General features: G+C 50.0%; 2 protein-coding genes across 3 annotated transcripts in view; both read left to right on the top strand.

Annotated features, from left to right (window-relative positions):
• The window catches only part of Calr3 (calreticulin 3), a 21,404-nt gene extending 18,277 nt beyond the window's left edge, over positions 1–3,127 (top strand). Inside the window, exons 6-9 of the mRNA XM_004647375.2 lie at positions 460–567; positions 653–784; positions 1,202–1,294; positions 2,842–3,127. Coding sequence (XP_004647432.1) covers positions 460–567; positions 653–784; positions 1,202–1,294; positions 2,842–2,985 — 477 coding nt within the window. The 3' untranslated portion in view covers positions 2,986–3,127. The remainder of the gene's footprint in view (positions 1–459; positions 568–652; positions 785–1,201; positions 1,295–2,841) is intronic.
• Positions 3,128–15,878: 12,751 nt separating this feature from the next.
• Positions 15,879–16,058, top strand: part of Eps15l1 (epidermal growth factor receptor pathway substrate 15 like 1) — a 47,001-nt gene continuing 46,821 nt past the window's right edge. For both annotated transcript variants that reach the window (XM_004647373.2, XM_023707628.1), the window contains exon 1: positions 15,879–15,955. In XM_004647373.2, the coding sequence (XP_004647430.1) occupies positions 15,923–15,955 (33 nt within the window). In that variant the 5' untranslated portion in view covers positions 15,879–15,922. The remainder of the gene's footprint in view (positions 15,956–16,058) is intronic.

Genomic DNA, 16,058 nt, shown 5'->3' with positions numbered 1-16,058 from the left:
GGCATGTGGTGCTGGGGGATTGAACCGTGGGCCCTGTGCTTTGCTAAGCTTGTTCTAAGTGGGTGCTTTAGACCACTGAGCCATCTCACCAGCCCTCTTACTGTTATTTTAAAAGAAATAATACTTTTGGGTTTTTTGGTTGTCCAGGACATGGTGGCAGGCAGGTGGACTCAGGCGGCCTCTTTTCCACTCACCCCCGGGACAAGCTTCACCATCACCACCCGTGCCTGCTGCTGAGATTCCTTGGGCTCAGCTCCAACTTCCTTCCTTGGGTGCAAGGGTAGTGGAGGGTCAGCCTGCATCCAGGTCCCCTCCTGGCCGCACCCAGGGACCTCACTTCCTCCATAAGCCACGCCCCCTTTGAGGTCCCAGCTCCTTTGCCTTCCTCTTTCCGCTGGGCCCCAATCTTTTAACATCGGAGCCTTCATCCAAATCCTGGTGCTTGACCCTGTCTTGCAGGACTGGGAGAAGCACTTCCTGGATGCTGGCGCCAGCAAGCCGAGCGACTGGAACAGTGAGCTGGATGGGGACTGGCCAGGGCCCATGCTGCAGAAGCCACCGTACCAGGTATGTGTCACCCCTTTGATGCCTGGGACGTGCCCTGGTTGCCCCGTCCCCGTCTCCTGGACCAGCCCATGGTTGGCTGTTGCAGGATGGCCTGAAACCAGAGGGAATTGATCAAGACATCTGGCTGCACGAGAAGATGAGGAGCACTCGCTACCTGACTCATTATGACCTCTCGGAATTTGAGAACATCGGCGCCATTGGGCTTGAGCTGTGGCAGGTCACTCAGCTTTCGCTTGGCTTTGTTTTCATAATTCGGAATTTAGCCAGGGGCAGCGACACACACCTGTCACTGCAGGACTTTGGAAGACTCTTAGACCCTTCTAAAACAAGCTGAAATGGGTGTGGTGGTGCATGCAGGTCACCCCACCCTTCAGGAGGCTGTGACATGATTGCCAGGAGTTTGAGCCCAGCTTTGGCTACATAGTAGAGAGCTGAATCCCTGCTGGAACTATGTAACAAGGCCCTGTCTCAAAAAATAAACAAACAGGGGGCCGGGGAGATGGCTCAATGGAATAAGCACTTCCCTGGCAAGCGCAAGGGCCTGAGTTCAATCCCTGGTTCCGCAAACAAACAAACAAACAAACCAGAAAACAAAAGCAAACCAAAGCAATGAAAGCCTTCTTTTCCCCTGCAGGTTAGGTCAGGAACCATCTTTGACAACTTCCTGCTCACAGATGACGAGCAGTATGCGGAGAATTTCGGAAAGGCCACCTGGGGTCAAACCAAGGTAGGGAGGCTGTGCACACTTCCTGTTATCACTGCCAGCTTCTGTGAACCCCATGGCAGAGTCTGTCATTTGGGAGAGGACTTGGGGGTTTGATGAGTGAACCCCCAGCCAGCTGGGAACGCAAGGTTTCCAGAAGTCTCCTTCCGGCTCGCAGGGAGCCCATGGAGAGGTTGGGGCAGCCAGTTTTCCTTTACTGTAGCAAGTATGTGATGGCCAGTGGAGGAGGAGGAAAGGCTGGCTTCACCTTATGGCTCTGGAGGGTCCAGTCCAGGGTCCACAGTGGGTCGGTGTGGCAGAGCAGGACTGCTTGCCCCAGGGTGAGCCAGGGAGCGAGAGGGACAGGAATGGATGAGCACTCCAGCCTCTGAGGCCGCCCACCCGTGGCCCCCAGACCTCCCTCCGAGCCCTGCCTCTGGGGCCCCACCTCCTAATAGTGACAGATGGGGGGAGCCTCCATCACACTGGCCATCTGCAGCAGAGACCTTGCAATATTTTCTTCCAGTCCTGGGATTGAATATGGGGGTTGTGCACTGAGCTCTGTCCCCCACACTCTTATTTTTAATTATTTTTAACATTATCTGCTAAGTTGCCCATCCCTTGAACTTGTGATCCTCCTGCCTCAGCACCCTGCGTGCTGGGATGACAAGCGGTGCCACTGCCCCTTTCAGAGTGTGCTGTGGGACTTGTTCCTGCCAGTGCATGAGGCCGCGTGGTTCTGTGAGTGTCCAGGGTGGACTTCTATGCTCCATCCCTGCGGCTTTGCACAGCCTCCGGCTTGGAGCTTTATGAATGAGGCTGCCTGAGCCTCACTGTTGCGGGATAAGCCTGTAGGTCTCCTGGCTGGGTGGGGACTCAGGAGGGATGTCTGTCCCCTGGCTGCTGTCCCCGGGGGCTCCATGGGGGCTCAAGATGGCAGAACATACTGCCTCATGGCTCTGGGGCTGCAAGTCCAAGCTGTTTCACTGGCACAGAATAAAGATGGGTGGGTCTACACCCGGTGCACCCTGGCTTGCAGCTGCATCAGGCTAACCTGACCTCCTGTGTCACGTAGCCTGCTTTCTTTTCCCTGTGTGTTGGATTTTCTTTCTATCTCTTATGAGGACGCTTGCTGTTGGATCTGAACCCCAGATCCCACAGCTGTCGCCTGTGTGCGGTGTGAAACCTTTAAAAGGCGGGGCCCTGCGGGGGGAAGTGAGGCCGCCGGGGCGTGGTCTCACTGCACTTGGGCCCGCCCCCTCGCGTGCTTCCGGGCGGCCGTGAGGCCTGCGTACTGCGGCCTGCGTGCTGCGCCTGCGCAGAGGCCGCTGGGCGGCTGCGGGCGCCGCAGGACTACCCTGCGCGTTAGGATGGGCCCCCTCTGGCGGGCATCGTGCCTGCGTCACCGTCACGCACAGCGGACTGACGCACAGACGCCCCCGGGAATGTCTATGTCCGCTGTCCGATGGGATCACGGAGTCGCGCGCGAGGCTCTCACGGCGGGGCAGGGAGTTCCCAGGTGGGGCGCTCCGAGGGTGGGCGGCCGCCTGTGCAGCGTGCTGTTCCCCCAGGGCCCGGAGAAGGAGATGGACGACGTCCTGGTCAAGGACGAGGTGGCCAGAGCCCGTGAGGAGGAGGAGGAGGAGCTGCTGGCGGGCAGGCTGTACAGGCCTCGGGGATTCTTCGATCGCTTTCACCGGCAGAAGGAGCTGTAGTCCCGCCCGCGGTAGGCAGAGGTGACTGGTAAAGCCTCCATCTACTCTGAGTCTACATCTCGCAGCCCAGCCTCTGTGTGCTCTTTTGTCCGGCGCGCTGCGGGAAGCGTGCCTGGGGGCCGGGTGCAGGGTGCAGCTGCGCGCGAGGCTGGGCGCGGAGCCGCCGGAGGCTGGGCCGGCCTGGGCTCCGTAGTGGGCTGAGGCTGACTGGCACCGAGGCGAGACGCAGCCCGCGAGGCAGAAGGAAGTCCGCCGCCGCCCTCCGCGGGAGGCTCGCTATTTCCACATGAGCCGGAACCCCAAAGGTTCCCTCCGTGGATCCGTGCGGCAGACAGCGTTCTTTTTCTGAATCTTAACGTTTCCAAAATAAAAGTTGTAAAATGCGTTTTGAAAAAGCATGCTTCATTTCTTGTGTGGGTAAGTCGGTAGGAATATTCCAGGCAGCTGAATTAGGGCTAGGCCCGCGAAGGAGCCAGTGTGGAACACAAGGTACCTTGCAGCTGCGGGGTGTCACGGGTCACTCAGTATAGGAACCAGATCAGCCAGATTGGAATTTGGAAAGCCCTTTATTCCTGAGCTCAGGGCCCCCATCAGCTCTCACGCAGGAGAGGACCCAAAGGAAGCTAGCCCAGGAAGCAGGGGCCTTTTAAAACATGAAACCACGTTCTGTTTGGTAAATAAAATCATTGACACACAACCATGCTTTCAGGGTCATTGTGACCGCTACCCAAACCAAGTTTCCTGGGGCTTTTAGTTTCTGGTTATCTTGCACCTGAGTACCCAGTAGGCAGCCTTGCATAGCCCGAGGTTACAAGAAGTTAAATCTCATTTAGTTTCCTTATGAAGTCATCTCTGTAATCTAACTTTGTTAACAAGGATTGGTTAGGTAGGAATTTTATCTAGCAAACAACGAGTAACAGCCACTAGTTACTAAACAACTTAGAACAGTGGTGAGTATACATTTTTACACAACAGAAAACACAAGATTTACATTTATAGTCTAAAATGTGGGGGCCTGGCCCTAGCTCAGTCCTTTAAGTGGCTGCTTCCACAATGCTGTCAGCCTCAGGTTGCTGGAGTTCGAACCTCACAACTCTCCCGCTGGCCAAAAGTGCCCTGAAGGCATTCGAGGAACCAAAAAAAAAAAAAAAAACCTAAAATGTGAATTGACCCATTACATAGGAGAGACATAGTCCTGCTGTGGCCAGAACTCCAGACAAAAAATTGGGACTGGGGAGATGGCTCAGTAGACTAAGCGCTTGCCTGGCAAGCGCCAGGACCTGAGTTCAATCCCTGGTTCCACCAAAAAAAAGACAAAAAAAAATTGAACAAATACAGCCACATACCTCCCTGGGGATGGGCATCAGGGATTGATATTCTAAATAGGTTTTTATCACCTTGAAAAAGCCAGGAAGAGTCATCAAGCCATCCCCCAACAAGAAGAGCCTCTGTTTTATTAATTGCAACATGTTAAGTGACTCCTTCCTCTTTTTTTGTGACTCATCCTCCCCCTTTTTGCGTGGTGCCAGGAATCAAACTCGGAACCTTGAACTTGCTAGGCAGACACTCATGCTGCTGAGCTACCTCCCTGCCCCTCCTTCCCCTTTTGATCCTGATTTAACTTGAGCAATTGTACTTATAATCTTATTGGGTGACCCTAGTTTTGTCCCACCTCATGTACGAGTTTCCATGTTTTCCACCTTAGATCCACCTCACCTCATGGTTTTTGTTAGGTTTCAGAGGCAGCAGCGATGGGGGCAGTGGTGACAGTGCAGCAGAGAAGCAGAAATGGGGGTGGGAAAGCCTTTATTGACTCTAAACACAGGAGGGGACGAGAGTAGGAGATGGGCGGATCCTCCGACCTGAGACAGGGAGCCTGAGACTTCATGAAGTTTTGCCTGGGGCGGAGCTTGAGGGGCGGATTTAGTGTAAGGAGCTAATTGGAGGCTCCCTTGTGTGGGCGGGAAAGGTCAAAGGCAGTTGTACCCAGGGCTGGAGTGGGGAAGGAGGACTAAGTGGTCCCTGGGAAGATGAGCTGTCGTTTTAAGGGCTTCAGCTATATCAGACGACCATCGTAATAATTCAACAATTCTTACTAGGGCCATAACCTATCATTCCCATCTTTTCGTTGTTATAAAGAGGGCGATGTGTCTCTTAGACAGCTTCCTGCTGAACTTGGCCGTCGTCTTGAGGGTGAGGGGAGTTGACAGGATGGTGGTTCACGCCCATGTAGAAGGCAGTGCCAGGAGTCTCAGCTAGGACTAGAAGTTTATAGTTAGTGACGGCTCACATTGTATACTGAAGAAACCTTGAAAAAAGTTTAAAAAGACAGCACATTATGAGTACATGTCATCATGATTAAAGGACACTGGAGGGGAAGCAAGAGCGGGTGTCTATAATCTGTGTCATTTTACCATGACCATGTTGAAGAGGAGGAGTATCGATCTTTAGCTTTTTGGCATCAATGTGAGGAAAGGGAGTCAGCGCCATCTGTAGTACTGGAGCACATTTGTATTTTGTTAAAGTCAAATTATTGTCTCTTATGTGTTTGTGTGGAGACATGGAGTCTATCTACCAACTGTATTGTCTATAGTTGTTTAGAAAGGTAGGCTACTGCCTAAAAAGATGGTCTCTTTTTATGTCCTAAAATGCTCACTGTATTGTGACCTTGAAAAGAAGTACATAGGGTAAAGGGCTGAGTTGGTTTGGGTAAAGAGAGCTGGGGCCCTCAGGAGGGCTTGTTGTAGCTTGCAAAAGGGGAGATATATAAGAGTAGTCGGGTCTAGGGGTTCTCACAAGGAACCTTTGATGCTCTATATAGGGGCTCTGCTAGGGAAGCAAAATTGGGAACCCAGAGATGAAAGAAGATGGCTAAACCAAGGAAGGATAAAACCTGTTATTTTGCGGTGGGCAGTGATTGCATGAGTAGTGGGAGTGAGGGTCTTAGATACTTGACTTTTGGTGAAGCTATCTGAGCTTTGGAGGGAAAGACTGTATAAGCTGGTCCTGACAGAAAATTGAGAAAAGTAGCTGTTTGTCTTAGGGCCAGGGTATGAGAGGGGGAGCAAAGGAAGAGGTCATCGATATATTGAAGGCGTGGCTGGGCTAGAGGTCAAAGGTCTCAAGATCAGCAGCAAGAGGTTGGCTAAAGAAGTGAAGATGATCTCTGAACCCTTGAGGTAGGACTGTATGTGAGCTGTTGAGATCGGAGTGTCTGGATCAGTCTATGAGAAGGCAAAGAGGTCATTGGGTTTGAGTACAGGAAGAATGAGGGTATTATATAGCAAGTGGATACTTTTAAGAAAACTATTGGTAAGGAGGTGGAGAATGATGGGCTTGAGTCTCTTGCTGTTTGGGGGCTATTGGGTATTGGGGAATGTACAGAAACACTGTGGGATCGCTGAGGCACACTAGTCTAGGAACAGCATGTGTGGCATGAGTGGGACTGTAAGTGTCTCAGAGCATATGGTTGACAAGGGAAGAGGGAGGGAGGAGCTAGCTGAACACTGAAGTTGGGTTTGTAGGATGTATACTGTGGAGGGAGAGGTGAGAGAGAAGTGGAGTTTTTGGAGGAGGTCTCTCCCCATGAGAGGTATGGGACATGTTGGGATCACAAGGAAATTAAGAGTGAAGAACAGGGTCTGAAGTTAGCATGGAATGGACCTGTCTGAAGGGGTCATGTAGGTTGGCCATCAACACCCACTATGGAGGCTAGAGCTAATATAATGATTTTAGAACTCAGGAAGAACACTATATGTGATCTCCGTGTCAGCAAGAAAAGAGCTTTTTTACCTGAGATATCCAGTGAGACTTGGGACTCGACAAAAGTGCCTCGATGTTAGCCATGGAACCCAAGCTCCGTTGTTGCTCTTCAGCGGCAAGACCAAGCAGCTCAAGTATATGGATCTGGCCGTAAGGAGGTTTCCTGGGAGGGCAGGGAATTGGATGACTTACCTGCTCTCTGGCAGACAGGGCAGTCACATTTCCAGTGACCCTCAGTCTTGTAGATGTCCTAGTGATGGCTGCAGGCTGGAGCAGGCTCATTCCCAGTGTCCTTCACCACACTTGGCTTGGGTGGCAGCATTGTTTAGGCTCAGCATTACCTTGTCAAGGTCCTGCTTTGATGGGAGTCCGGAGTGGCACAGCCAAAAGTTGGCAGTATATATAGTTAATTTTGATCTCTATTATTGAAGACACGGAAAGTTAGATTAAGTACATTTTCTGTGGAGTTTGAGGGCCGAGATTTGTTGTTTTTAGTTTGGCATGAACACCAGGAACAGATAAGAATATAAAATAGGAATTAATAGTAATTGGTGCCTTAAGAGAATCTGGGTCTACATCAGTATACATAGTTTAGAGCAATACACTTGATTATTAGAATTTTATCTGAGTATCAAGTACCATGAAATATAAAGTGTAACCAGGGAACTATTATTTCTTATCAACTATGGGCATTTTAGCAGTTAAATCCCTGTAGGATTTTTTTTTTTAATTTATTTGTGTGTGTGTGTGTGTGTGTGTGTGTGTGGCCAGCTCAGCCCACCAGGGGGCGGGGCTGGCTGGCATGTGGTGCTGGGGGATTGAACCGTGGTCCCTGTGCTTTGCTAAGCTTGTTCTAAGTAGGTGCTGCAGACCACTGAGCCATCTCACCAGGCCCCCCCCCCCCGTAGAATGTTAATGGACAACAGTTATATAATTTTGTAGAGATCATTTGGCATCAGTAGTCATACATATGGGCCAGGGAGGTGGCTCAGTAGAATAAGCACTTCTCTCACAAAGGCAAGGACCTGAGTTCAATCCCTGGTTCCGCCAAACACAAAAACAACAACAAAAAAATATTGGCCAAACATTGACATTTTAGGGGCCGGGGAGATGGCTCAGTAGAATAAGTGCTTCCCTGGCAAACTCAAGGGCCTGAGTTCAATCCCCAGTTCTGAAAAAAAAAAAAAAATCATAGCAGTATAGCATAACAGTCATATGAAATTCCCGTTTTGTTTTTGCATCTTTCAGTGTACATAGAATACATATTACATAACTTTTAGTTATAAAATTATTTGGCTGATGACCTCATGTTGGCTTGACAGGAACTTGCATCTTTAAATATAACAGCACATGCATAGGATATATATCACATAAATTTTAGTTAGAAAATTATCATTTGCCTTGACGGGAACCTCTTATTATAAATACCTGGAGCACAAGAGAAAGGCATATGCTTCCATCTGAAAGAAAATTTATATTGTAGCATACAGTATTTTAGAAGGCATGAATATACTTAATATATTAAGCATCTTTTATGAGAAAACCTTATTTTAATTACTGAAAAAACATCTTTTAATCAATGACCAAATTACTGGGGGCTCTCTATTGATGAACAAAGGTTGGCCACCCTCTATTCATCAATCGAGAGTTTTGTCCAACAGTCTTTCCCATTTTAATGGTTTTTATTTAATTATAAATTAATTTTGGTATCACCTACACTAGCTGGTAACTCAAGAGAAAGCATGCTTTTAAGTTTTTATTTTAGAGCTCAAATAAAAAGCAACAGCTGTTTACAGAATGACATAAAAACAAACAAGTACATACAGGACACACGGACATCTTTATAAAATAAGAGTGCACTCAAATATTTCTGGCCAGGTTAAACTATGATGAGCTTTTTAAGTTTGGAATTATGAGAGACTAGTTAGAACTTTTGTAAGTCAATTTATAGAGATCTCCTGTAAGAATTTGAAAAGCACAAAAACATCTTATTTATAGTTACTATATACCAAGGAGAGGCCGCAAAATGGGCTGGCCCATCATGTGATGAGGCACTGAAATGTGGTGCTCTGACGTCACAAGAGGAGCGACTGTAACATGGTAGCAGCTAGCCACGTGGCCCAGAAAATGGTGGTGGCCCATCATGTAGCTGGCGCAAGGCAGTGCTCTAATGTCACAGGATTAACCTTACAGAAAGGTGGATGGCCACACGGAATGTAAGATGGTGATGGCTTGTCATGTGATGGGGTGCCTTAAGCCAGTGCCCTGACATCACAAGAGGAGCGACCCTATGGTGGCCGTAGATGGCTACATGGCACAAAAAATGGCGGTGGCTGGTCATGTGACAGAGCCCTGCAAGTCAGTGCTGACCTCATAGGAGGAGCGACCACACAATGGCGGCAGATAGCCACATGGCCCACAAGATGGTGGTAGCTGGCCACATGGCAAGCAGCCACAGGCTGACAGAGCATTGGGATGAGGTTGAGTGATGGGGATGGATGTGAAACGTGGGAGGAGAAAAGGTGGAAGGAGAAAACACTGGCATCTGAGGTTTCAGTGTGGAGGAAAGAGAGGCAGAGAAATCTACAAGGCAGAGGGTGGAATCTAAAGGGGAACCAGAGGCAGAAGCAGAGGTGTTGCTACAGAGGGTGGAGTAAGTAAAAATGCAGTCAGAAGAGAATGACAAGACAGAATTTCGAGCAGAGGGGTGGAGAGGGTAGTACCGGCAGATATGGCAGGGGGACAGCAGAGGGAAGAAGGTGGGAGGGACGTGTTTTTAGAGTCAACAAAGACTTTCAAGGGATTTCTAGCCATTTGCCCTTGCAATAATAGAATTGAAAAATTAGTCTTTTGGTGTTTTTTTAAATTTTATTTATTTGTGTGTGGGGGGGCAGCTCAGCCCACCAGGGGGCGGGGTTGGCTGGCATGTGGTGCTGGGGATTGAACTGCGGTCCCTGTGCTTTGCTAAGCTTGTATCTAAAAAGGTGCTTTAGACCACTGAGCCATCTCACCAGCCCTAAAAAAATTAGTCTTTTGGGTTTGAGATATCCTTCTCATTTGAGGGTGCTGAGTGATAGGTTTCAGAGGCAGCAGCGATGGAGGCAGTGGTGGCGGCACAGCAGAGAAGCAGAAATGGGGGAGGGAAAGCCTTTATTGACTCTAAACACATAGAGAGGACGAGGGCAGGGAGATGAGCAGATCCTCTGACCTGAGACAGGGAGCCTGAGACTTTATGGACATCTGCCAGGGGCGGAGCTTGAGGGGCGGGTTTAGTGACATGTAAGGAGCTGATTGGAGGCTCCCTTGTGTGGGCGGGAAAGGTCACAGGGAGTTGTACCCAGGGCTGGAGTGGGGAAGGAGGAGGAAGTGGTCATTGGGAAGGTAAGCTGTTGCTTTAAGGGCTTCAGCCATATCAGAAGACCACCATAATTCAGCAATTCTTACAAGGGCCATAACCTATCACTGAGGTTCTTTATGAGACAACCCAGTGATGTGTGCTTTGGAGGATGGGAAGAGCATTTCCCATGGTGGCTGAATTAACCTGAGCCAAAGATTAGGGCAAAAGCCTGATATCACTAAAAAGCCGTCACTTTTTAGCCTGGAGTGAGTGTGAGAGAGAGAAGGCCAACACCCAGTTTATCAGTTGTCACTAGAAAAAGTGGGGAGCCGGGGACCAGATGGCCGAGGAAGATGCGGGGGGTCCCAATATGAGCTCACGATTTTCAAGACCAGAGGAAAGACAAGCAAGACCCGCGTAGTTTTGGGCTCATGAATGAGGAACGTGATTGGCCGGTGTTGGATGCGGGCTAGCAACGGCAGGCGGCAGAGGCAAAAACAGAAGAAGGCGGTTCAGTGAGGGAGCTCAAAACTGAGGCAGGGGATCCCCCGGGAGCCACACTACTCACTGATCCGAGTCACGGCACCAAAAATGATAGGTTTCAGAGGCAACAGCAATGGCGCCAGTGGTGGCCGTGCAGCAGAGAAGCAGAAATGGGGAAGGGAAAGCCTTTATTCACTCTAAACACATGGAGAGGATGAGGGCAGGAGATGGGCGGATCCTCTGACCTGAGAGAGGGAGTCTGAGACTTCATGGAGTTTCGCCGTGGGCGGAGCTTGAGGGCGGGTTTAGTGACGTGTAAGGAGCTGATTGGAGGTTCCCTTGTGTGGGCGGGAAAGGTCAAAGGCAGTTGTAGCCAGGGCTGGAGTGGGGAAGGAGGTGGAAGTGGTCATTTGGAAGATAAACTGTTGTTTTAAGGGCTTCACCCATGTCAGATGACCACCATAATAATTCAGCAATTCTTACTAGGGCCATAACCTATCAGTTTTGCTCTGTAAAAATCCCCAGAAAAGATAGATTCCTTGGCAACCTACTCAGGTCCCCTTCTGCCCCTCAGACAGAAGCTTTCTTTTCCCCAGTAAATATATTCTTATCTTTTTTTTTTAAGTTAAAAATTCCTTAATTTTTTATTCTTGGTACCACTACAACAATTTACAGGATGTAAATGAAAAGAAAGATGTAATGAAAAGAAAGAAAAAGACAAAGCTACAGCAGATGAAAGACCTCAGGAATGTACATCTAATTGACACTACATTGCATTAATCAATAGCTGCACTTTTTGCAAATTGGCTATGACTGTCCTGAACCAGAAGGGTTTCCTGTTTAAGCTGTACTAACTTTTCTGACTGTGGATCATCGTTCCTTCTATGGCAGATTTTTACAGTTCCTTAAATGTATTTGGGACAACTGTCTCAAAGTAACCTGCAGCTTTCCTGACAACTCCTCGCTTTCCTGCTAGGAACTGTAGCCCTGTTCTGTTGTTTTTTAAAACCACCTGCTACTATATCTGCCACTGCTACCACCAGATCCATAACCACCACCATTGGGACTGCCAGAGCTTCTTCCACCAAAACTGCCTCCCTTCATGGGTCCATAATTGACTACTATTGTCCACTATTTCCAAAATCATGGTCCCCACCACCACCACAGTTACCACCACCAAAATTTCCTCCTTCGTTGTAACGACCATATCCTCCACCACCACCATATCCACCACCTTGGTTTCCATATCTTGGTCCACCACCACCATACCCTCTATTACTGTAGCCAGGACCACAACCATAGTTTCCACCATCACCTCCAAATCCATTATATCCACCATCACCATAACTACCTCTGCTGCCACCTCCTCTATCACTGTAACCTCCTCTTCTGCCAAAGTTTCCACCACGGCCAAAATTCCCTCCACCACCTCCAAAGTTTCCTCCATGACCCATAAAGTTGCCAGATTCACCTCCACGGCCTCTTTGTGATCCAGCAGACTGCATCTCTTGTTTAGAAAGGGCCTTTTTCACTTCACAATTATGCCTATTACTAGTGTGGTATTTCTTTTCTTTTTTTTTTTTTTTTTTTTTTTTTTTTTTTTTTTTTTTTTTTTTTTTGCAGAACCAGGGATCGAACTCAGGCCCTTACACTTGCCAGGGAAGTGCTTATTCCACTGAGCCATCTCCCTAGCCCCTAACTAGTGTGGTATTTCTGAACGACAATTTTATCAACTGTGTCATGATCATCAGAAGTTACAAAAGTAAATCCTCTTTTTCCCACTGTGCCTGTCCTCCATAACTTCTATGGTTTCAATCTTGCCATATTTTCAAAGTAGTCTCTCAAATTATATTCTTCTGTATCTTCTTTAATACCACCGACAAAAATTTTCTTCACTGTTAGATGGGCACCAGGCTTCACTGAATCCTCCTAGAAACAGCTCTCTTTGGTTCCACTTCATGCCCATCAACTTTGTGTGGCCGAGCACACTTTGCGGCATCCACCTCTTCAACACAAGAGTAAGTCGCAGCACCAAAGCCTCGGGAGCGTCCTGTTTGAGGATCTCATTACCACGCACTCTGGGAGTGTGCCCCATTTCTCAAAGTGTTCTCTCAAACTATCATCAGTAGCTTCAAAATTCAGACCACCAATAAACAGTTACTACTCTGGCTCCTTTGAATAATGGCCCTCTTCCCCCACCAGCGGTGACAGCGATGGCCTGAGTCGGGCTGGGAGTACTGGGTGGTGGTTTTGAGACAGGATTCCTCTTCCAACTAGAGTCTGAAATCAATATATTCTTTCTTAACCTCCATTGTGCCTAAATTCCATTCTTCGGTTTTAGAGAACATGAACTCATCCCAGGTGTCTTTCAGGTCAGGAGTTTACTCCTGTGTATTCATAATAGATGTGCAACTTTTTCTTATGAGATTGTTTATTTGTAGCACTGGGCTGACACCCACAGCTGCCCTGTGCAGGTGAGTGTCCCCTTGAAGGGTCCTCTTCATGCGACAGCTCTGGCACCTGATTTGTACATGGGTTACTCGGGAAGTTTGGGTCTGCATAGGTCCTCAGTGTTTTTCCACGGTGTGACCCACTTAGTGGCCATTTGTTCTCTGTGAGAAATAGTGGGATTTATTTTCCCAAAAAGACTTTAATGGGTATTTTGTTGATTTATGTTTTTCTTTGAAGTAACATAACAGGGGCTGGAGAGATGGCTCAGTGGTCTAAAGCACCTACTTGGAACAAGCTTGGCAAAGCACAGGGACCGCGGTACGATCCCCCAGCACCACATGCCAGCCAGCCCCACCCCCAGGTGGATTGAGCTGGCCACATGCGCACACACACAATCAATAAATATTTAAAAAATTGAAGTAACATAACATTTTTCTTTTCAGTTCAAGCACTTGAGTCTAGGGCCTTTGCACTAATATATCCCCAGCCCTTTTAAATATATTTTTGAGACAGGCTCTTGTTAAATCACTCACTTGCCCAGATTGGGCTGCAACTTGCAATTCTACTTCAGCCTCCCAAGGGCTGGGACAATAAGTATCCCTATGCCCCATGACACTCTTGCATCTAATCTCCTGTATTCAGTATTTCTGTTTGAAACATCTGGAAGGATTTTGCTCTTTTGAAGGGCAAGTAGACTGCTAGGGCACTCAGAGCAGTCGGAAGCCCTGGCGCCTGTGATGGGTCCTTGCGGTAGATGCAGTTCCTCCATCTGTGGGCTGTCCAGCCTCCCTGCTTCCAGTCACCACTGGCCAACTCAGATCCGACTACGTGCAGAACCTTCTGTGGTGTCTCGTTATTTTCCTCAACAGGGGGACTCCATGTCCACCCGCCTCCCAGGCTTGTCCTTTTTTTTTTTTTTTTTTTTTCCTTTGAGACAGGGTCTCCGCTATGCACTTCTGGATGGCCTTGAGCTCACTTGTATCCCAGGCTTTTTTCAAACTCCCAATGATCCTCCTGCCTCAGTGCTGGGATTCCAGGGGTGTGCCACCACACCTGGCCATTCCAGCCTTGTGTTTTCAAACAGTTTCTGTGTTAGCATTTCTCTCAGTATATGTGAGTGATGTGTAGTGATTGCTCACTGAAGGGAATTGTACAGACACATCACATCTTGGTCATTTTCCTTCCCTTTTCCTCCTCTCTCCCCTACTCCCAGAGCGCCTTCTCATCTCTACAAGCTTGTTTTCTTTCATCTTTTATTTTTCTCTTCATGTTGCTTATAGAAGAGACACCATTTGATATTTAACTGTGTTTGGCTTATTTCCCTGTCTCAAGGTACATGTGTTTCCCTACAAGTGACTTGGTTATCCTTCATGATAGAGTAGTGCTCTGTGGTGCAGAACACTACATTTTCTCTTCTGTCCATCTATTGATCGACACACAGGTGCTTCCAGGGCTTAGCTATTGTGAGTTGTGGTACTTGGGTCACTGTACTGTTGACTTTAACCTTCCTGGAATGGCACCCAGGGGAGTTACAGCTGTGACCCAGCCTTCTTTGAACCTCAGTTTGGGTCCTCCTCCTCGGTATCCCCAGCCCCTTTTTTCTGTGTGTACACTGTTTTGGTGGGACTTGTGATAGCATCACAGTGCCTTTGAAACCACCCAAAGCTTGGTGGAGCACACTGGGTGTGTCTAGGACGGGAGGGCTCGATCTGGCCTGGCCCCTTCAGGAGCCAGTGGATACAGATTGACCACTCTGGGGCCAGGAGTCACATCAGATCTCAACTCCAGCTTGTGGGGTGTCCCGTGTCATGTCCCTCCATGGGAGAGCTGACCACTGCACACTCTTGGCCTTTGGTGTCATCTCAGTGGTCTGCATTGTTGCATCTGCCACCATGGACTCGCTGTGACCGAAAGCCTCCTGCAGACCCATGGTTTACCTGGGCATTTGTTGGCAAGGGCCCACTCCCATCTAGAGGAAACCAGATCCCTGGAGTGGGTTTCACAAGCCCCCAGGGAAACCCTGGCTCTGACTTGTCTTCCAGGGGGAGAGGGCTGTCCACCGGAACACCATGCACCAGGCTCCAGGCAGAGTTCTCAGCCGTTTCTGGCGGGGGAATGGTTGTTGAGTGAATCATAAGGCACAGTATTTATCCAAATGGCATGCGAGCCACCACTCAGTCACAATGATGCTGAAGCAGCCCCCGTGGGACACCAGAGAGGTGGTGACCAGGAAGCTGGGAGGCCTGTGCAAGGGGGCGGCTTCCAGGAGACACGCCCACCTGGCGGCTGTGGCCAGCGGCACCATGTCCCCACTGTGTGGCCCTGGAGGAAGGTGCGTGGCCAAAGGCAGGGAGACGCGTCCCATGAAGTGTCGCGGGCCGGGGCTCCCGCCACCTCCTCTCATCGAGCGCAGCACGAGTTAGCCCTATCTTCAGGAGGAGAAGGTACAGAGGGGGTCGGTCGAGGCATGTCGCGGTGGTAGCTAGGGCGTGGAGCCAGTGGGAAACGGGCGTGGGGCTGCTGTGGCCGAGGTCCGGCGGGTGTGGTGAGGTCGCCATCCCCACTGTGCCCACGGGGTGCCGGGAGCCTAATGCAGACCTTGCCAGCTCGGCACTGGCGCGGGAACTGGACGGCAGTCCCGGCCGGTCCAGTGCGGCACGCAGGCCAGGTGACAGGCCAGCGCGACAGCGCTACGCTGGAGTCTCGGTGCCCCGCTTGCCCTGTGCCCCGCCACTGCGGCCCTGTTGCACGCGGCCCCGCCCCCACAGCCCGATTACGCATGCGCGCTCCTCTTGGGGGGGGGGAGCCCCTCGCGCTTCGGCTGCGCGCGCACCGTCCCTGCAGCTGTGCGCACGCGCGGCTCTAGCCCCGCCTCCCGGCGCTTGGAGCCGGAGTCCGCGGAAGATGGCGGCGCCGCTCGTCCCCGTCTCTCAGCAGGTACCGGCGGCAGGCGCGGGGCGGGGCCGGGGAGGCCGGGGCGGAGGTACCGGGAGGGCGGGGGCAGCGGCCCGGGCGGGGTCCGCATGGCGGAGGGGCGGGG

Source organism: Octodon degus, unplaced genomic scaffold (genome assembly GCF_000260255.1).
Source record: "Octodon degus isolate 3935 unplaced genomic scaffold, OctDeg1.0 scaffold00304, whole genome shotgun sequence".
NCBI classification, from domain to species: domain Eukaryota; kingdom Metazoa; phylum Chordata; class Mammalia; order Rodentia; family Octodontidae; genus Octodon; species Octodon degus.
The sequence above is the reverse complement of the archived record's forward strand: the minus strand, read 5'-3'. Positions and strand labels throughout refer to the sequence as shown.